This window comes from Vanessa tameamea, chromosome 27 (assembly GCF_037043105.1).
Source record: "Vanessa tameamea isolate UH-Manoa-2023 chromosome 27, ilVanTame1 primary haplotype, whole genome shotgun sequence".
NCBI lineage: Eukaryota > Metazoa > Arthropoda > Insecta > Lepidoptera > Nymphalidae > Vanessa > Vanessa tameamea.
This window is the reverse complement of record NC_087335.1, coordinates 5388048-5412076: the sequence shown is the minus strand read 5'-3', so window position 1 is coordinate 5412076 and position 24029 is coordinate 5388048. Positions and strand designations below refer to the sequence as shown.

The 24029-nt window shown below is 34.2% G+C and overlaps 1 protein-coding gene across 1 annotated transcript in view; it reads right to left on the bottom strand.

Moving 5' to 3' along the window:
- LOC113392039 (hemicentin-2-like) overlaps positions 1-24029 on the bottom strand; it is a 60267-nt gene that overhangs the window by 14606 nt on the left and 21632 nt on the right. Inside the window, exons 2-7 of the mRNA XM_026628252.2 lie at positions 15213-15345; positions 12071-12184; positions 10533-10618; positions 6093-6206; positions 2353-2474; positions 1954-2011 (exon numbers count right to left, since the gene is read on the bottom strand). Coding sequence (XP_026484037.2) covers positions 1954-2011; positions 2353-2474; positions 6093-6206; positions 10533-10618; positions 12071-12184; positions 15213-15345 — 627 coding nt within the window. The remainder of the gene's footprint in view (positions 1-1953; positions 2012-2352; positions 2475-6092; positions 6207-10532; positions 10619-12070; positions 12185-15212; positions 15346-24029) is intronic.

Here is a 24029-nt window from a genome sequence, read left to right as displayed (position 1 = left end):
CAGGAACAATGTTGCTTCCTACCAGTGATTTTTTCTAGATACAGATCATTTGTTTCGGAGATATACACTCTACATACAAACAAACAAATTTTACTTTTTTATTGTGTTAGCATACACATACTTTAAAATTTAAATTAGAAGTAACTGAACTAATAAACGAATATTAATTCGAAGATTTTTAAGAAATAATAAAAACATTAGTTATTTCAATTAAATAAATCGACTTAAAACTCATTAAGACCGATATCTAACGATTTATTTCAAGTTATAGCTTCCGCCACGGATATTAACATGATATCTACATTAGAGAGAGACAGACATTGTTTATCAATATGTTAGAGCGGGATAGATATATTTAAACCGTCATTCGGAAATGAAAACGTATTAAGTGTGGCATTTATTAATTGATAAATGACATTTATGTTAAGAGATATTTATTGTACTAAAATGTATAGTTCTGTTATAAATGCCAAAGTAACTCTGTCTGTCTGTTGCTCTTTCACGATCAAACCGTTCAGCTGAATTTGGTGAAATGTAATATATTAGTAGGGTAAGCCGATTTTTGTCCCAGTGATTATGGGACGATAGCTGCACATAAAAAAACGGTTATGGTCTCATTTTGGAGAGCTCCAGCCGTAGATGTGCAGATAATTAAACAGGAACCTTGATGGGATTTTACTAAATTGTTACGAATTTCAAATTTATTTTGAAAAAAAGTTACTATTGTCATAGGTTTCGAAATTCCTAACAAATCTTTAGTTTCGCGGGAGACCAACAAGTTTGGTATGAAAGAAACTAGAACTAGAAGAAGCTGCGGGTGAGAAGGAGTATATAATAAAAAATACAATATCAAAAACAGAGTAGTAGTACCATCTACTATCACCTCGTTGGTTTAGTAAGCTAGCTTTTAAGACTGATAGTTCAGGTCTCAGATTCGAGTCACAGATCGGACTATTTTTTAAATTATATACAAAGGTGGTCGAACTAACAGGCCATTTAATGGTAAATGGTCATCACCGCCAATAGAAATAGCTGCTGTGAGCAATATTAACCATTCCCGTCATTAAAAATGCACCATCAATCTTGGAAACTGATATGTTATGTCCTTTGCGTCTGTTGTTACTCTGGTTCACTCACCGGGATACAACAATATTGCTTGGCGGTAGAATATCTGACGAGTGGGTGGTACCTACCCAGACGGGCTTACACAAAGCCCTACCAGCAAGTAAAAGTTCATGAGTTTAGCTGTTAATAACAATTTTAAGCAATGTATATCCTGAGCCCCAGGAAGCATGTTAAGCCTTCGTCTTAGTAGGTACTCTCCGGTCGTGTTACCTTTCGAGCAGAACATGAGATTCAGGTAATAAAATATTCACCCGCATAGTTTGTGTATTTTACCTAAATGAATTACACTGCAAGGCTAGCTTGTTTGAACTAGTCACGAACTCCGAGATTCCCGGGTCGGTCTGCTTCAAACGAATTTTCTATCCTTCATTCTTTAACTACAGAGATTAAGTAAGGTTGAGGAAAGCAAATAAGTTACCCTCTAGTACTGTCTACTTGAGCTGTCTGTGCAAGGAATAAAGGTAAACAAATCTCAGATTTACATATTCAACGCGATTTTCTACTAGCGCAGCTGTATTGTGAACTACTTACAATTCTTGACTAATGTATCTTTATTTATATAATATACTATTCCACTAAACAACTTATATCCACTTTAATTTAACTTCCAAATTTACGATAACAATTTCGTTAACGTTCAAAACGCCATGTTTTCGCAGATCCATAGTGAATATCATAGAGTACTCGTGCTCTCGACCAATCATATCGCGTCGATTCAATGTCAAATGTTTATTTAGCTTTTGTCGTCTTGTGGTTTGAATAGACTGTAGATTTGTTTGTATTGCTTTAACAGCCTGTAATTGGTTATGTGTGGTAAAATGTACTCACGGTTAATATCAATGGTCAGGATCTCGGAGAGCGGAGCTATCGAAGGATCTGTCACTGCCTGTTAGATCAATAAATAACAATTGTTAGATACATTTAAAAATGTTGGCTAGTGTATACGTATCTTAGTGTTCATTAATAATTCATCTTATGTTTGTTTGTAAATGGACCAGATGATGGCAAGTGATCACCACAGCCCGTAGACAGCCATTACAGCTCAATAAAATTCCAACCATTTCTTATATAACCAAAGCATCACCGACCTTGGGAACTGAAATGTTGAGTTCTTTGTGCCAACTGGCGACGCTACAGAATATAATGGATGATTTATAATTTTCTACATTGTTATTCTAATCATTTATTTGCTATTCCTTTCTAATTAAAATAGAATATATATTTGACCTGACAAGTAACTTCAGTTCCGTAGTCTGCTCGTTGCAGTGTGAAGAAGACAGTGGCGCGCGCCTCCGAGTTGGCTAGCAGTGCGTGTGACTTCCACCAGGAAACTCGTGCGGGAGGGCGACCTGTATCCATGAGATGTTATTACACTATTTTCTAGGACACGAACGACGTTATATAGTCTTTATTATCTATGTGTTATATTGTACTCTTTGTTTCCCTTCAAAAAGAAAAAAGAAAAATTAAGTAATCTACACCAACCAAAATCTGCAATCAGGGTTCACGTGGTGGCGTAAATTAAAAAAGCAGAGGGGAGTATTTAAAACAATAAACGGAACAGGAAATGAGCTATAAAAGGGGACTTGAATAGAGTACCTAAACAAAAGTACCGTTGAGTGTCGTCAAAACTCCCAACATGGAAACCGTTGGTACGGAATAACGGTAAATAAAAGAAATGCAACTCATTTATTGATGGGATGAAAACGGTAGAACTTGACAGGGTTTCGTATTGTATTTTAAATACTAGATGAAAACCCGGCTTCGCTCGGATAAATTAAATAAAACTAAACAAATATAAATAATTAAATATGCTAAACCCTGCACGAAAATATTATTTGCAACACAATTTTTGAATCCACCCGTAAACGTCAAACATGGCTCCCCATTGAATTGTCATATCATTGAATTTTATGGATTTAATATCGAAATATCTCGATCATACGAATTTTGCGGATATCGACTCAAAAATAATATATTTTTAACAATCAATAATCGTGGATATGTTTCGATCGAGTCTATCTAAGACCTGCACGAAATTATAAATAGATATGGCAGATCTAGAGATCTTAGGTCCCGTCCCCTAGTCGGAAATTCTTAGTAGGAGCCTGTAGTTTGGAAGTTGTGTTAATATTAAGAACGCACGTAAAACCTTTGGTCTTGTATCAGAACTCACTCTGCACAGATTACTGTTCTATCAGATTATGAGAGTGAAGAAGAAGAGAGCTCACTTGTGTTTGTGCACAAACTTAAGCCCAATAATGATCATGACTAAAATCGGCGATGGCGAAATTAACATTAAAATATTACATGAAAAAATACATAATAATAATACATGATAAAAATATAAATCTAGGATATTATCTGTATTATATAAATTACAATGGTCTCAACGTATAGATCGATTTTTACGGTAGGAAAGCATCTAGGTAAGTAGGTCATCTATACAGGTGCCATAAGTTATTTTAGCATCAAAGAATAACAGTTTATTTTACTGTATCCCGATTTGAGCCTAGGCAAACCCGCAGGGACCTAACGTTAGAACTCATGGTTTCAAATAGACGTTTTAAGAAATCGGTAAAACTTCATGCAAAATCTTCGAGAAGAGGTTATTTACAATATTGAAATAAGATTTTGTAAACTAGATTATTTAGGCACCCGTAACAAAGTTTGTACCAAAAAAAAATAAGTTATCAAATATTTTTATCCTTTAAAAAACTCTAAAATTTACTTGATTGTTTTGTTACCATTACCAAAAATCGGAACAAAAGTTTCACTAAAACGGTTAGGTCAAACTAATTTAAAATTCAGTTCTAAGATTCGACACATACAAAGACTTGAACTTAAAAAAAAAATAGTTTTTGAAAAAAGAACTCGCAGTATTGCTGATTCGAATAGCAGGAGAAGTAAAGGTAAATAAAATTTTGATATTGAATTGTTATGACATCTTTGGTTAAGTTAGATAGATAGATAACATTAGTATTTATACTAATATTATAAAAAAAGGAAGTTCGGTAGTCGGCGAAATTGTCATCAAAACTTCGAAAGTTGAGTTAAGAGAAATAATATAAAACTAAAGATATATTAATTTGTAAATCATACGTAATATAGTAACAATCCATAAATTTCTTACTGCTGGACTAAGGCCTCCTCTCCCTTTGAGAAGGTCAACCTAGCCAACCTAATAGGTCAGGTTTAAGTGGAATCCACGAAGCTAGTCCAATGTGATTTGGTCGATTCACTTATTTTCGTTTAAATTAGATATGTGCAGGTTTCCTGACGATGTTTTCCTTCACCGCCAAGCACGATATGAATTATAAACACAAATTAAGCACATGACAATTCAGTGGTGATTGCCTGGGTTTGAACGTTTGAAGTTTTGTTAATTCTTACTCCTCCTACCGTCGGAATAGACATTGGTGACGTAATCACTTTTCAATGAATTATTCTAATATTATATACTAAATTTTCGTTTAAGCTGAATTCGGGATCGTTACAACAGAAGTGGTCGTGATACAAAAGATGAGGGTGAGCTTCTGACGGGCCTAGACAATGGTACTCATTCAATTCATATGGGTAATTGTTTTACCTTAACAAGGGTGGGAAACCAGTGAGCATTGTAAAGACCCAATTTGAACATGTTCTGAATTGGTTCTTAATTACTATAATTTTTTTGGGGGCTTCAATTTCTATACTCAAAATTCTGAATATAGAAATGACGATTTAATAATCGTCGAAATATTTGGCTACTCGAGATTTTGTCATTTATGTCTGTTTGCAGAAACCACATTACTTTTCGTGGGTATCCCCAAGAAAGCCATCGAATTTCTTGGGAAACAAAGATTTCACTCTGTTTTAAAAGAATGCAATATTCAACACTGGCTTCAAAAATAGTTTACAAGGAATGTTTGCAATTTTTATGAGACCAAGGAACAGTTTGTTCATAACAAAACAGGTGTTGAAAACGTACATTAGTAACTAAATAATTAACATAACATACATACTTGTACAGTAAATTCTATTCTAATTAATATTATTTTATTATTATTGGTAGAGTCAGTCTGATTGTTTTCTACGATTTTACGTTATAATTACTTAACTGATCATCATAAAATGTTGATTAAACGTAATAGAACATAGTGATAGCCTGCACTCCCCCCCCCCTCCCCCTCCGTCATACGCAAATGAAGCCGCAGGAGGTAACGAGTAAGACAAATAATTACATAATATTCTAATTAATATTATTGGGATTATTTTGCTGGAATTATTTGTACTGTTACTGACTTTAAATATATTATTGTTTTTATAAATTACAAAACTATATTATAAAAATATTTTAGTATCTCGATTGATTCTTTCCGTTTAGATTATGTTGAAAATGAGTAACTACTGAGTTTCTTGCCGGTTCTTCTCGGTAGAATCTACATTCAAAACGGGGGGTAGTTTACTTTCAATTGTTTGTTAAATGAAGATTCAAAAGTGCTTGTAAAAGCCTACTTGAATAAATTATATTTTGATTTGATTAAAATATTTATTTTTATTAATAATATGATTTTTATTTTGGCTCGAAATTGAACTTATAATTTAAGCTGGAAAACCAGCCATTCGTTTATAGATATCGAGTTAGAAAGTCAAATGAATAATTATATCATAAGATAAGTAAATGTCTTTAATTATAATTCAAAACGTCCTTAAAGTACAATAATGACAAATGACACTTCATTTAAAGTATTGTGTAATAAGTTTACTATTACAAATATCATTGGCTTCAGTAAGACAAAAATATTTGTGTGTGCGTAACATAAATTATACAAATTATAAAATTATTATTGACGTTAGTGTTGTGATTGATGTTCGTTTTAACGTTTCTTTATCGATAGATGCAGTTTTGTTATACGTGTGTGTTTAACTCAACATAGTTTATTTATAAGACCACTTAAAGATTAACAACATCAAAGGAAACTCGCCTCCGACAGCGACGCAAGTGAGATTGACTTCAGTGCCCTCGTCGTAGGGACCGAGAACGCCGCCTTTGATCTCGTCACCTTCCTGATCCAGAATCAGCAGTCGCTCAGGTGGAACTGTGAACCAGAAACAATTTTAAGAAAAAAGTATATAGTTAATATTAAATTCTCCGGTAAAAAGAATAAAGTACATTATTGCGTAAAATTCAAACCATATAAGTTTAAAATTACTAATACACAAATAGACATATGATATACAAAACAGTCTATGTTCATTCTTGCTTTTCCTCTTACCAAAAGTATGGGTTACTGATATGACCTTTTAGCACCAGGCCCCAGAATTTATTTTTAATACGATTTTCCCCGTTCTAATACATATAATATAGCTCTTTGGTAATGATCCATAATTACTTATGTTATTATAAATCACTGTGTTACGGTTTGAAGCATAGTGAGCCATTGTAATAACAGACACAAGTGACACGTCTTCGACAATAGGATCTTTGAGACGCATTGACAATGTACAGAGTAATCTATATTTCATAGTGCCAGTGTCTATTGAAAAAATAACCATTTTCCACCAGGTAAATATAGTGATCGTATTTATTAATAATAAAAAAAAAATGGCTAGTAATTTCACTGGGTTCACCAGGTCAACCCAGGTCAACCCAAGTCGGGCCGATAAAAGGTTATTAGGTTTATTTCCGTCGAAAAATTCTCAGAAATAGCACGGTGACTGGAACTTGGAAGTGTTTAGTCAGAAACAGAGTCTAAGTTTGCAACTTGTAGTGTGTGTCTTGTTCCTTTGCCTCGGAAAACGCGTAAAGCCTTTGTTTCTGTGCCTGTGCATTTAGGATTATGTGCGTAATGGAATGGAGAATGCTCCTGAGTTTGCCCATTAACTTCTTCACTATGATGTCCTACGTTGGCTGGTCTCCTTTGAGGTCTACCAGAGCTCGAGCTTTGAGAGCTACCATGACCGAAATCGTTCAGGACGACATCGTCATCATCAACTATATTACTAGCTATAATAAATCAATGACAAAGCGCTTTTTTGTATTGCCGAACTGAAAAAACTACTAAAGCCATCCATAAAACTTTTACTAAAAGATGCAGCGCGATTCAGCGGTGTTTTTATCGCTTTGCAGTTTCGTGCGCTTTCAATTTTGACTACTGATGACGTATTCGTGTTAATATATATTCGAGTACTAGACCTTAAGGGCACTCAAAAGATCCAAATGATATTTCAATTTGTATTTATTTACAAGAAACTTTATACTTGGAATCAATTAACATCTTTAATTGACTCATTCAAATTCGAATGTCTCCATTTTGAAACAAAACATACAAATTCATCGAATTACCGCTGATTTTAACGCTTTATACAGCGAGTTTATCAGAGTGAATTAGACTTTAATTACCGAGTAGCAGAAATCAAAATCAACTAACAGAAACTATATATCAGAAGATACTGTATTGCGATACAGTACCATTTACTCCGATAGTATTTGCTCTCGGAAAATATTGAACAAATAGTTTGAAAATAATTAATTTAAAAATAAATCCAAGGCGTCTCAAGTATTTATGAAACCCGGCGAGATAACTACGTACACATTTAAAGGACTTCGTTTTTTATATTATTTTTATGATATAGGTAGGTAGATATAGGACGGTCAAATGGTCCACATGATGATAAGTCATCACTGCCCAATGACATTGGCGCCGTAAGAAATTTTAACAATTCCGTACATCACCAATGTTCCAACGTTGGAAATAGAATTGTTTCCCTGGTACCTGTAATTACACTGTTTCAGTAACCTTCAAACCGGAACACAACAATACTGCAGCTTCGCGGTAGAATTTGTGATGAGTAACCTATACCAATGACAGACGAGATCATTTTGGGGTGTATTCAGGTTAAGGTTTGAAGTGTCTAATCTAATCGGCAAAAGGTAAAAATTGATAACTTCTGTTTTTGGCCGCCACACGACCGTTACATGCCCGTCACACGCCGAGCTATAATATATATCGAGAGCCGAGATGGCCCAGTGGTTAGAACGCGTGCATCTTAACCGATGATTTCGGGTTCAAACCCAGGCAAGCACCACTGAACTTTCATGTGCTTAATTTGTGTCTATAATTCATCTCGTGCTCGGCGGTGAAGGAAAACATCGTGAGGAAATTTGCATGTGTCTGATTTCAACGAAATTCTGCCACATGTGTATTCCACCAACAGGCATTGGTGCAGCGTGGTGGAATATACTCCAAACCTTCTCCTCAAAGGGAGAGCAGGCCTCAGCCCAGCAGTAGGAAATTTACAGGCTGCTAATGTAATGTATGTATGTAATAATATATATTATAGTACGCTACAAAAACTGAGAGGATGCTTTAATATATTTTGCCTGATTTAATTGATGGTCAGCCTAGATTTAGCACGTGTTTTGTAACAAAGGTGTTTGGATTTGAAAATTCAGTTATTATGAATTCGACAAGTCTTGCTGCACCATTATATTTATATGCAATAATATTAATTACGGTACAAGTTGTTAACTTCACAGAAATATACATCGTAGCTGCGTGTGTCGTCGCCAGAAAATAAGTATAATAAATATAATAATTTTATAAAATATTAATAATTTCGTGCTAGGTCTACAATAGACCCGATCGAAACCTATCCACAATTATAGATCGTTAAAAAAATATTTAGATTTTTCAATATTAAATTCATAAAATTCAATGACATGACAGTTCAACGGGCGGCCATGTTTGACGTTTAGAAAGTTCGTGCGTTCAGAAAGTGTGTTCCAAATAATAATTTCGTGCAGGATAAACATAGATAAACTATTTATATTTTTATTAAATTATTTTATTTATACATAGAGAAATTATTTATTTCATCCGAGCGAAGCTATCATCTAGTTATTATATACTATTGCTGGATGTGACGGACTTAGATGTAGCAGAGAAATCTGTTAAGCAACGTTGTCTTCTTTTGAATGTCAAATCAGTGACGTCATAAAGAGATAAATCTGTGATTACCTAAGAAGTTAAACAACGTTAATTAGTAAGGCTGTCGACGTCGAGGAAGTTCCAAAATTAAATTACAAACATTACACGCTTTTGTTTTTCAATTTTATGCTTAGTTTACAACTAATTTTGAGGACCGACCTTCGAATGTGTTTTTCGTACGAAACGTGTCGTGAACTGCAAAGGAGATTTCTATTCGTAGTGCAATCATCCCTTAGTATGTAAACTATTTGTTTGCTTATCCAAATAGTTTGTAATACACTACTGAATATAGTTTCGGGTAAAATAATGTTTATACAGTAATTTTATAAATTTACATAATACTGACGACTCGCCCTGGCTCCGCAAGTAATGTAGCTTTCTACCAATTAAAAAAATATACAGTTGGATAATTCGCTCCGGAAAATACACCCTACATACAAACAAACAAATTGTATCTCTTTATAATATTAATATAGATAATAAATAAACATAAACATAATCAGCCTGTAAATTTCCCACTGCTGGGCTAAGGCCTCCTCTCCCGTTGAGGAGAAGGAATGGAGCATATTCCACCACGCTGCTCCAATGCGAGTTGGTGGAATACACATGTGGCAGAATTTCGTTGAAATTAGACACATGCAGGTTTCCTCACGATGTTTTTCCTTCACCGCCGAGCACGAGATGAATTATAAACACAAATTAAGCACATGAAAATTTAGTGGTGCTTGCCTGGGTTTGAACCCGAAATCATCGGTTAAGATGCACGCGTTCTAACCACTGGGCCATCTCGGCTTTTTTTAATATAGATACAATTTGTTAATTGTTTCAATATAGACCCACTAGGGTTCTAACGTGGAACTTCGCGTTTATTCAAAAGATTCTTTACGAATTTCGATACCTATGACAGGTTTTGTTTTGATTTCATTTCATTGTAAACTGCAAATCACTTATCTACATTTGGCGCCAAAATGATGAAAACTCTTTTAAATATATTTTTTTAATATCAAGTATTATACCCAATGTATAATTCAGTTGGAATTGAAGTTAGTCGAAAACAATTTACTTTAATTTTGTTTACGTTTTTCATATATTTCTTATACAACCATAGTGCCGCTCTCTAACCGGCGGTAACATTTTTCCGCTCTCTAAAATTTATTCTTTTTTAAGTCTTAAATCAATCAATTAATTTTGCAGATCTACAGCTGGAGCTCTTCAAAATGAGACCATAACCGTTTTTTTACGCGCAGCTATCGTCCCATAATCACTGGGACAAAAATCGGAAATATTACACCATTAATATATAAGTTTTACATAACAGTAGCGTCTCCCCCCCCACACATCGTATACATAAAACTAAATTCACTACTTTTTAATATTGGTATAGATGTTGCAAATTATATATTAAAAAATAAACATACAAAAGTCTCTACTTACTAAGTATAGTTAGATTGAGTCTAGTATTCTTCGTGGGTGATTTAATAAAGTCCACTCGACATCTGTACTGCCCACTGTCTTCAGCTCTGAAACAAAATGGAAACATTACTATTGAATTTGGTCTTGATACCTCGTGTTACCATTTACATGGTAGGGCTTTGTTCCAGCCTCTGGGCCGTTACCACCCGGGTAATCTGCCGTCAAACAATAATATTAGGTATTTTTGTATTAAGTTTGAAGGGTGAGTAAGGCAGTTTAAGTACAGGCACAAAGGAGATAGTATCTTAGTTCCCAAGGTTGATGGCACATTGTAAGGTTAATATTACGTACGGTGCTACTGTTTATGGACGGTGGTGACCACTTAACATCACTTTTTGTATGTATATATAATAAATACATAAATAATACCCAACCTAACCTATCCTATATGCTTATCAGCAAAATGTTTTTTTTGTGCGGTGGCGTTAATACTATTACAAACGTGAAAAAAGGTTTGTTTATTTGTTACGCTTCCACGTCCAAACTCAACTGATCATCATGAACCTTATCATATATATCACTATGTTACCGCATATATATTTTTAGTAAATGTAAAGCCACCGGTTAGAACTTAAAGTAATTTCATAAGCATTTCATTGTCGAACAATATTTATCAAAAGTCTCATAAAAATCTAATCAATGAAAAAAAAAACTCAAACAGCTGTTTATACACATATTATTTTACAGCAACAAAAATCAGTAGAAATTCAAAGCTCATACTTTTGGGTATCATATATCGTGACCCACTTCCCACAAATACAACGGTTTTTTGTATAGGGAAGCTTATTTTGTAAGGCCGTGTGCACAACGTCAATTCTAAATATTATAAATAATTCACAATGTTATGAATACAAAGCATTTTTTTTTTATGGTATAGGTTGGTAGACCAGTATATGGGCCAGCTGATGGCAAGTGTTCACCAACGCCCATAGACGTTGTAAGAAATATTAACCATACCTTACACTAAACTAACCTTGTGAACTAAGATGTTATGTCCCTTGTGCCTGTAATTACACTGGTAACCTTACTGTCGCCATTCAAACCGAAACACAACAATACTGAGTACTGTTGTTTGGCGGTAGAATATCTGAGTGGGTGGTATCTACCCAGACGGGCCTGCACAAAGACCTACCACCAAATATTAATACGGCAGTCGCGTCATTTTCTGTAATATTGTATGACATATATGTAATTAATTTAATTCGTTCCGGACGTACATTCGTTCATGTCTAATTACATGTTTGTAATATCTTCAATAAAATTTAATTACGAATTTAGAAATTTTAATGAAATTAAATCAATTGAAAAGGAAATTCAAATTGAACATTTAGTTAACATAAAACGGGGGATTGTTTGAATACTAATTAATTTGAAATTCTATCTTTGTTTAATGTACAGAGTTAAAAAGGGAACTAGTAAATTTGTACAATAAAATTAGTTCAAGTATTTAGAAAATAAAATAGGTTTATTTTTTGTTTTAAAAAAAAATATATATTTACCTTAGCTTGGTGAGTAATAACACTGCTGGTTCGGTGTTGGTGCGGAAAGTGGCTCGGGTGGACAGCGTCGAGGGATCAGACCAGTGTGACGTCACACCCTCTCGCTTGTCATAGCTGATGACAAAATTTATTAATTATAAACTGCTTCTGTTTTTAATATAATGTCAAATTTTTCTCAACGGTGTTCGAAATTCGAACATTACATCATTATCGAAAATTTTAAAAACATTATCTGTATGAATTTTCTAATCTGTATGAAATTTTTAATTTATATATTAAAAAAAAATGTACATAATTCTAAATTTAAAATAAATCATTATTATCACTTCTTTTGGCGCACACACAGGATGACACGAAAACTACACGTTGAAGTTCCTCACTGAACCGTCATTTAAGTGTCAAGTCGCTCGAAATAGACAACTTCACACCGTACATTTCCATCTCACTTACTCATGCATAATAAAAGGGAGCAAGATATATTCGGCGATTTTAATTGTATTTGACATTTGCCGCCATCTATGTTTTATGTAGAACCTCTATAGTATTTTATATTAATGTTTTTTTATTACAAATTTAACTTGTGAATATTTAGAGCGGTGCTGAAAAAATATGAAAGTACAGTCGGGGTAAGAAAAGGTTCGTCACCTTAAGATCTATTTTCGTGTGCTCAGTATGAGCGATAATCTGCTTTACCGATTGAGCATGACATATTGCGTCGCAATGTCATTATAAGTCGCATCTAGCAAAGAGTATAATAGCGTTTAAAAGCTATATAAATAATAAGAAGAAGCCGTCAATCGGGATGATAATAACCAACTTTTCACGAAACCTCATAGCCCCTCGTGAATGCTCGTGTAACATCGGATATTAGGACATTGTCTTGTCTTTTATAAAAGGAAGTGCGTAGCAGTAATCCTACTTCCTACTAATATTATAAACGCGAAAGTTTGTGTGTATGGATCTGGCTGATTTCTCTGAGGTGTGGATGGATGTTTGTTACTCTTTCACGTAAAAATTACTGAACGGATTTGGATAAAATTTTGCATACAGATAGAATATGTACTGGAATAACATATTGGATATTTTTTATGCCGGGAAAACATAAAATCTTCGGGAACGCGGGTGAAACCGCAGGACGGAAGTAGTAAATAAAACAGTAAAAATAAATAGTAATTATGGTAAAATTTATTAATTTAAACAAATCTTATTTATTTTATTAAAAACGAGTATATCCGCCATTCGTCTCAATCAAAGCTTGGAGTCGCTGTCGCATTTATCCAACAAGGCGAGAGCATATGTTGGTTCCTCTGAAGCACTCTCAGACACTTCGGCAATGTTGACAGCTGCTTTGGTTCTATCGTTATTATTTATCCACCGCTGCACCATCAAACCCCATAGATTTTCGATAGGGTATATCCACCGCTTTTGCAGGCCAAGGAATCACCACCACTTCCGGTGCCGATGGAACCACTCATCACACGTCACGTCATTAAATTAACCGTCATTTAAAATAACGGCTGAATAATATTACAAGCGTTTTTATTCTAAGATTGCAAGATATTGCAAGAAAATATATAACACTGACAGACTGACAATTCAGTAGAAGATATCATATCTAATTTAAATCTTGTAATGACTAATTAGGCCATAAAAAAGTTTTTATGTTGATATGACACTAGACGTAGCCCAAAGATGCTACACTATTTTGAACCATGTTATCATACTATGTTAGTTTAATTTTATATGCAGTTGTCTGTTTAGTCCTTTAGATTCAAAAGGTACTAAGAGTTTACGACTTGATAAAGGAATGAATTTGAAAACTGACGAAGGTTTTCTTACTCTGACTGTACATTTATTATAACAATTATTATTATTAAAATGTCGATAATATTTATGTTATTGTAATTAATTAATTATGCTAAAGCTCGTCAATTGCCATCAAATATATACAGATAATATCACTCATGTGTACGAAGGTTTACAATTTAAAGCGCGCCTTGCTTTGAACCAAGTATCCCGCCTGTCACTCACCGTCAGCGGTTAATATCTTAATCGAGCCTTAAAAGGCACCCGTGATCTGAGGATTTGGAACACGTATAGAAATAGTATCTCTACGAGCTTAAAGCTTGTTTTTGATATGTTTGGGAAAATATATAAATTGTAAAATGTTCGAGAATTATTGAAGTGAAAATACTTTGGGTGCGATGAAATAAATTTATTTTGACCTGTGTGCAACGTTTTAGTACAATGATTCTGAAATGAGATTTTCACAACTGATACGTGCACAATAGACTAATACCTGTATAATAATTATTTAAATTAGACTAGTAGTTTCTGACAATACCGCGTTTCACGCGTCCACGTATAATGCGTTTCGTGGGGCTGCCGTTCTTGGGGACTGGTATCAGTCCGCAAGAATATCAGTCCCATGTCGTGGAGCGAGTTGACTTCCTAAAACAAAAAGTTTATGCATGGGCGAGCCGCATCCGTCGGTACAGGCGGCGAGTGGATCGTTATTACTTGAATCGCATGTTCCAGAACGATCAAAGGTGGGTGTACAGAACGTGGGAGCGACTCGACCAGGGTGTGAGCGATGGGTGTCGCCCAGATGATGATGCCACGAATACACTTTGGCGCAACATCTGGTCGGTGCCCGTCGACCACATTGAAGGTGACTGGATGCGGGAGGTCAGGCAAGCGTGCGAGCCTTTGGAAGCGATGGGAGAATTTCCATCGCTAGTGTGATAGTCGTTTCAGCGAATGGCCTAATGGACAAGAGCCTCGACCAACACCTTAAGAGGGTCTCGTTAGGCAGCTGGGTCAAGGGCCTGATGCAGAAGGCAATACTCGGCACGGCGCGTATTGTGAGGAAGTTCCTCTCTCTGGGGCCCTGACCACCGGTGGCTTGGACCCTGTTCCCGCCACTGGTTGGCCTCTGTATTTTATATTTTTAAATATATTTTATATATTTTGTATTTTATATTTAAAAATGTATTATACATGAGTGTGAATAAATAAAGGTTAATAAACAATAATACGAACAATATTATTAGTATAAACGTGTTAGGAAATTCACGGCTCGTACAAGCTTCGAAGTCAATAAGCGAGTAAATTAACATCTGCTATTATTAATGTTACTCACGTGTATATTGGCGTGTCATGCCCTTGCTTGTACCAGATGACAAGGCCCATACTGTCGTTGGGGAGGGCGGGTGTGACGTCACAAGGCAGCTCGACCGCACCACCCACGCCAGAGTGGAAAGACTCTATAGCAGCTGTAACAAAAACATCTGTTTGTAATCAACTAAAATTAGTATAATAAACTATATTATGGAATTATAGTGTCAACTTTTCGTCCAAAAATGTCGTGGAAAACCTATTGGAATGTGTCTATTACTTAGAAACTGGAGTCCGATACCGAACTCAATTAAAAGAAAAATGTTGCTTCAAAAATTAGTATAATTTCGATGTTCTAGCAATCTAATTACAAATTGTCTAGTTGGCATAAGTAATTGAAAAAAAAATTTAAAAAAAAAACACAGCACACTCGCTTTGACACATTTTTACCCAGCCAAACTACCCGCTCACATTCTTATGGCGAATAAAATATTATCCGTTTAAGTTGGTAGGGCAGTGTTAGATTGCGTTCGCGTAAACATTGCTCGGTAGAAATCGTAGGCGCGAATAGAATGTTATTTATAGAGAGGGGCGCAGACGTTATATATGGAACGACGATTAATACGCATTTATCTAAGACTGATAAAATTATCGAAGAAACAAATAGACGAATAATAAAAAAGTGATATTTTCGAACAAAATAATTGACATGGAATTTAACACAAAGTAAAAAGCAAGACACCTCCATGGTCGAGTAGTGTGCACACCGGTTTTCATGGGTTCGATCCTCGGCCGAGTCGATGTAGAAAGAGTTCATTAGTTTTCTATGTTGTCCTGGATCTGGGTGTTTGTGGTGTTGTTACTTCTGATTATCCATAACACAAGTGCTTTAACTTACAATGGGATCAGAGTAATGTATGTGATGTTGTCCAGTTGAAAACTTAGTTCAATAACCTGTAAGAGGCGCTGGACGTACCCGTCCATCCGCTCCCCGCACAGTTCCCTTTGACTTGATGCGGTATTATTTTAGATTAATAATATCTAGTGAATGAATAGTTCGGCAACGTTTGACCTATTTTGGCTGTTAGTTATTGATGTGCTAGTATTTATGTAACACTATCTCCGATAATGTTGTAGGTTGTTGAAAATTAATGAAATAAAAAAAAACGAACGTCCTGTAAGTTAATGAATGTTGTTCTTTTTGTGTTTGGTATAATACGCGATATATAATTAGGGGGGGGGGGGGGGTGTATCATTGAATGCATTAACGTTACAGGCTCATTATATGTTATGTAACATACAACTCGTAAAATATAATCGTGTACAATTAAAGTATTTTTGAAGTACTCTTCCCATCAAAATCAAACAAACACCACAAGATAGGCCAAAATCTTTTAAACACTTATTTTGGCTTAACTGTCTTTCGTCGACTGTCTGGAGCGTAAGATACGATAGCAGACATCGTTAAAAATATCACTTTAATATGAAACGAAAAGACAAACTCACAGAGATATGCTAACACAATGATATATTCAGACACTAGTCATTTTCAAAAGACATCGCTTATTACATAGAATATTCCATTCGCCTTTCAAATAAACAATAGCGCATATAAGATTAAGACCAAAAGATATGACAAATTTCACTCATTTCAGTACTACATTTACAGATCTATCTCGTAGTTTAAGAGAGGAAAACTTCGTGATTAAACTCTCCTTGCCTCTGTTCTTATAAACCTTGTAATTAAACTCTCAGTAATAGAAGTTTAAATTTTATGACCCGACTTGACACGACAAATATTTATGTGTACAATGTAAAGCTTATTAAATAACTTCTCACTTTATATTATGAAAACTTTGAAAGCTTCGTGCAAGGCCGTCTGGGTTGGTACGAAACACTCATATATTTTAACTACTAAACATAAGTATTTAAATAAATAAATAAATAAATAAATATTGGACATCACATACATTACTCTGATCCCAATGTAAGCAGCTAAAGTACTTGTGTTATGGAAAATCAGAAGTAACGACGGTACCACATACACCCAGACCCAAGACAACATAGAAACAGGAACTTTTTCTACATCGACTCGACCGGGAATCGAACCCGGGACCTCGGAGCGGCGCACCCATGAAAACCGGTATACACACTACTCGACCACGGAGGTCGTCTTATTTATTTAATTGCATAAGAATTATTAACATTAAGTCCTTAGATATATACAGTACATACGTGTCTTATGTCAAATATGAATTAAAAATAGTTACTGGATAAATCTTGACCGCGTGGAATGGTGGTAAGAATGCTAGCAGCATTTCCCCGTTGAATCGCCATTCCGATCCTCTGTCCAAAAACGTCACCAGTGGAGGCAATAAGTAGAAATGTTTCAACAGCGAATGGGACATAAAAAAATTTGGAATAAGACACGAATATTTGGATGCCAGCGTGTCAACGCATGTAGCGTCCCACACTACTGTCAACTGCTATACGCGTTTTTGACTGAGTGAGCCAGTGTAACTATATGTACAAGACACTTAACATCTGAGTTTTGATGTTTGATGGCGTATTGTCGATGTAATGGTGTATATTTCTAACAGCGCGATTATCATTTGGTTTATTTACCCACACCCCCGTGACAAAAAAAAACACCTTATTTCAGAAGATACAGAATGGTTTCCTAAATGTTTTATAATATAATATAATAATACAAGAAGCTTCGCTTCTCAGTTTCCGTTCTTGCTTGAAATTTAATTTATCAACGTGACGAGCAAAATTTTCATACTCTTGTAATCTATAAACAGATTCCTTTATAAAAAATAAATCAGGGTAATAATAAATTATGAGATTAAAAATAGTCTTTTTTTTATTAATTTATATATTATATTATATATAATATAACGTCGGCTTAACACTAGATGCTTCTGTAATACAACTCTTCATAAGTAATACTATACATGCAAAAGGGAGTTTTTGTTTGTTTGTAGACAATGGTGCTGTAAAAACCTTTCCTTGAATCGACAATGCACTACCAACTTTGGCAACTAAGACATTATGTCCCCTGTGTCTGTATTTACACTGGATAACTCGCCCTTCAAGCCGGAACAAAACAATACTGAGTACTGCTTTTTGATGGTGATCTGATAAGTGGGTGTTACCTACCCAGACGGGCTCGAACAGAGCCCAAGCACCAAGTATATTGCCCGTTATAAACGCAAGGAAACATTCCGTTCTTGGAAATATATTTTCAAGTTATTGTATAGGAAATATCAAAGATGGCTCCATCTATGAGCTCTTATTATAGCATCGAATAGACCGGAAGTATTGACCGAGCAGACTTGAAAACTTGTTATAAGTTTCGTTCTCGTATTTCCCGATTTTTTAAAAAAAAAACATTAGACAGATAAAAATAAACATGGCGGTTCGATAAAATGTTAATACCTATAGACCTAAAATGGCTCTCTTTGAGTTACAAATCATTCAAAATACTATACAAACCTAGCACGATCGAATGAAAGAAAATAAATATATTCAATACCTAGTTTAAAACTTCACACCAGTCCAAAATGGTGAAGTTTCCTTAAAGACCCCCCTCTACGTCACAAAACATATGCTTCTATACTGTGACTTCAAGGGGAAAAATTGTAGTTGTAGATTTTGAAAATCCAAGAATAGGGTAATACTTAACACCGTTAAGGACCCTTAACCCACACCACGTTATAAAACAAATTCACAAGCTCCAAATTCATTGCGACCAACTAATAAAGTATTAAGAATTTAAACAACAGGACCACTCTGTTCTCCAGCAAAAGTTTGCACAACAATTGTGGGTAATTCAAAAGGAGCCGAACCCTCAGAATTACCTCTTACAATAGAAATCCATCTAGAAGCGATTTTTCACGCCTGCGCACAATAGTCCTTCAAAAATCACGCATAAATATTGCGAGGTGTTTTTTATTTTCTTTTTATGGCCACTTGAGATTTGTGGCCAGATTTATGTTTTAAAACCTTTTCAAACTTCTTGTGGAAAAAAGAGGTTACATATCGGGGTAAGAGAAGTAATTATGTAGTACTTAGAAATTTACTCGAAAAATATCGTTACGATATTTTATTGTTACGTCGTATTTCTTATTTTGCTGACTTTTTTAGAATATAACACAATTTGGGAATGAAACGATCGCCTCGAGGGCGTTTCAAATATATAGGTACGTAATATGTTACCAATATAAACTCATTGTTAACGATAACTATTGAAAAAAAAAACGTTAATCTCACTGAAGTTCTTTCACCAGTTCTCATAACGTCTGCGATGCTTCTTGTCCCTGTAACATGTTTTTGACAGTCAATAAATATTTTTTCTCCATCCTAACAAAAGATTCGTCAACTATGTATGCAAAGTATATCACTGTGCATAAGTGTGTGTTTGAGAGCAAACATATGCTCTCGTCCTACTCCGTACGGCAGGTAAAATCCGACACGATTATGAGATGAGAGTTTACATGGATTTCGAGGCTAGAAAACTGACATCCGTAGGATTGCTAACATTCGGCATCCATACCACGTGATATTTATTAAGCAACTGTTTAGTTTGTTGTAGTGCCATTTATGCAAAACAATTTGAAAACTCACAGACATAAGTTATTCAGGTTTATTTTAGGAATATTCATAGTCTTATGTCATATGGAATTTTGTTATGAGGTAATGCAGATATTGAAATTGTATTTATTCTGCAGAAGAGCTTAAAACTATTTACAATATTAGTTCTAAGACATAATAATGATTACTGGGAGTGGTCTATAAAATATGAAGGACTTTTATTCTAACATTTGGAGAACAATTTTTTTAAACCTATAAATCTATCAGTTCAGTTTTTGTGTAAGTACATCTTTTATAGTTTTGTTAGTGGGTTGCATTTTCTTCAAAAACAACCTATAACGTCACACATAAAAAATATGCAACATATTATTAAGAATATTTTTGTCTTGTAATTATGAACTATAATAATATAAGTACCATATCAAACAGGTTTTTAGCGGAAAAATAAACGAACTTGTTTAAAATATTAGTATGATAATAAATATATATATTATTTTAAATAAAATGATTACTCTGTTTATATCAAGAGCCTTAATGAGTTCTGAACGCCTGTTTATTTATAATAAAATAATTATTTAATAAATAATAACTCGGAAAAAATAACATCTTCAAATAAAATATAACAATATTTTTTATGATGGAAAATGTTTTTTGGATCGCGGATAAAATGTTTAATATTACATTAATTTCAAAAAAACGTCGGTCCCTTAGTAAAAGAATATATTAGCATTTTATTTTTAGTCGGCACGAGTCCTTTTTGCCTTCAGAATAATATATTAAAACTTGGTACAATATGGTCCAGAATGTCGTATTCGATTCGGACGGAAAAGTAAATATCGGTTTAATTTGTGTGGACATTTGTTATGGAGGCATAGTTATTATGATCCCTACTTGAATCTTTATCGATCAAATAAGATTTCGTCCTCGAGACTGTTATTAAAAATTATGTTTACTAAGAAATAATATGTATTAGATTATCATTCGCTTGTTCTATTGTAGTGAATTACTTCTATAATTATTAGATTATTGTGCTAAAATTATATATAAGGGTATAGCCATATATGTATGTATATCAGGCACTTGTCACACATCAAGATTGCAGTTACAGTCACAGTAATATTTGTTCAATACTAAATATATATTTATTATATGTCATTTATTAATATTATTATTTAAGGTAAATGTGACGATGCCTTTTTTCGTAAATTGGTTAAATTTGCTGTCACTTTGATTGTCAATTTATTTGCAACCCGCTCTGGCTTTGCACGTGTGCAATTTATTAAAAAAGAAAATGATAAAATAATTTAAATATAATTTATAACGCTTTAATAATATAAGATCCTTAGTTTCGGAGATCACTACAAACAAACAAACTTTTTATAATGTAAGTAGAGATTGGAATATTAACAAATTGTTTTGTTAATACGTCAATAATAATTATACTATTTTAACTTTTGATTTTGTATTCGTTATTGTTGCTTCGCTATAATTCTTCGTGCGTTCCATCTGTCATTTGTCTTATAATCTGTGGTGACGTCACGACATCTCCCCATATGTCCCAAAATATATGTTAATTTTATTATTATTATTTAGATAATATATGTAAACATAATTGTTCTCGCGTATCTTAACGACCTGGTTATAAATATTGCACAAAGAAAACAAGGAGAACTGTCCAATTGTCCGTAACGAGTTACAATAAATCAACACCAATTGCCAACTGACGCTGCAAGAGAAAGTGCAGACATTTAAATTGATATAATGACAATTTATTATGGCTCCGTATTATTGGATGGAATTAGTTCGTCACAATATCGTTTTGACGGATTTCGGCAACTTCAGCCAATCTCAAGAGAGACCTAACTACGCAGGACATATTATGCGTTCTCTATTTCCTCTCTCGAAATCCGATTGGGCGATAGACACGTTTGGAGAGTTCGGACTGATAAGGCTTCACATACAAGGCAAGCGAGTGTACGCACTTCCAACTAACAGCATCCGGGCCGTTACTGAGAATTACCGATAACTTTTTATCGGCCCGACCGACGGTTTCAATCCAGAACTTTGGGATCCGATCGTCGGTTTGAATCCAGGACTTTGGGATCTATATCAAACTAGACATTAAACCAACGAGACAGTCGGCATGTCATGTTAAATACTTTGAAGTTTTGGTGCGTCAAGTTACATAATGACATCTGCGGGCTTAGACAAAGGCACATAGTGATTATCTACTTCGTAAATTAATGTATTAGTCGTGTATAATGAGGGCTAGTTTCTCAGTTTGAGGAGAAGGCTTGAAGCTAACCACCACGCCGCTCCAATGCGGGTTCCTTGATACACATTGAAATTAGACACATGCAGACTTTCTCGAGATGTTCTCCTTCAACGCCGAGCTCGAGATGAATTATAAACACAAATTGAGCACATAATTTACTTGGTATTACGTCTGGGTAGGTACCACCCACTCATCAAATATTCTACCGCCAAACGGCAATACTCAGTATTGTTGCGTTCCGGTTTGAAGGGTGAGTGAGCCAGTGTAACTACAGGCACAAGGGACGTAACATCTTAGTTCCCAAGGTTGGTGGCGCATTGGTGATGTAAGGAATGGTTAATACTTCTTACAACGCCATTATCTATGGGCGGTGGTGACCACTTACCATCAGGAGGACAATTGCTCGTCCGCCTACCGGTATCATAAAAAAAAACAGTGGTCACCTGGTTTAGAACCCGCAGTCATCGGTTAAAATGCACGCGTTCTAACAACTATGCCATCTCGGCTTATATCGATTACATGGAAAAGACAAATTTGACTTAAAAATATATATACGATTTACAAACAACTATTGACGATATTTCATTGAATAATTTAGAAGTTAGTAAAGTCACTTTGACAATTGTCTGATGAACTTTGTGTAGCCACTTGTAGTCCTCCTTATGCCACTAGTACGAACAAAGTCGAAACATACCGTAGACCACGATCGTGATATGTATTGATACTTTACTTATTATAACATTTAAAGGTAAATAAATACATCAAGATAGCATGTCGCTGTATTTTAATGTACAATATTTCTAGAGTTATAACATAATCGCGATGCTCGTCCACTTCGCGTTTACCGCTAACGACTAGCTATTGAACATTGACTATCCATTTGAACACGCTTTTAAAGATACGTACCACTTTTCTGGTAGATGTTTGGTAACAAGTCTTAAAAATTTACTACTAAAAATTTTAATGTATAACAAATTTATTTATTTAATTTATGAGTCTCCAACGAAAGATACACATTAAATATATATTCTTAATGTTGATCAATATAATGTTTTCGAGTTGTGTGCTCCTTCAATTATAATAGACCACAGCAGTGACTATTAAACATTTTTTTTTAATAAATAATACATAACAGTACACTTAAAATGAAGTATAAGCTAAAAATTAAATTATTTGGACAAACTGTGACGATGAATATAAAGTTCATTTTTATTTCGAGAAAGGCTTATCTTATTGTTTAAAAACCTAATAATTGTAGTAAAGCAAGCCGAATATATTAAATAATATGCAAATAATTAATTACATTGTATTTAATTATAACATTATTTGTCAGTTCGTGTAGGTATACCTACACTTTGCTACAACATTGCTTACTTCTTATTGGTATATAGGAAAAGAAATTCATCTCCTTATTTGCGCGTGTGAGTTCTACTTCTTACATAGAGACGGTAAAAAGTAATTAAAATAGTATTTATTTAATTTTATTTAATGCAATAAATAAATAAATAATAATTATTATTATGATAAATGCAAATCCTCCTTTTTTCATCATTACAATAGCCGTTCCAGAGATTAACCGGAACAAACAGACATATAGACACACAAAAATTGAAAAAGTTGTTATTTTAATATGTACCGCGTAAACATACCTACACATGCATTTAGTAAAAAGCGGTTATTTTAATATTACAAACAGACACTAATTTTATTATATGTATAGATTTAAAAATTCACAATAACGTAGTTCTCTGTGCGTGGGCATTATAAAATGCACTCTCCTCATTTTACCTAACGCGCCAAAAACTTCAGCAATATGTTAAAAGTGTTCTAAGCCAATGTTTAAGTTCTTAGATACAAAAAGCTATAACATAATATTTACGAAGAATCGGATGAATCACATATTAAATATTATTTTCCTGACTTGTCTATTCAGGTAACATTTGTAATTTCAGGGATCAATTTAGAGGAGAG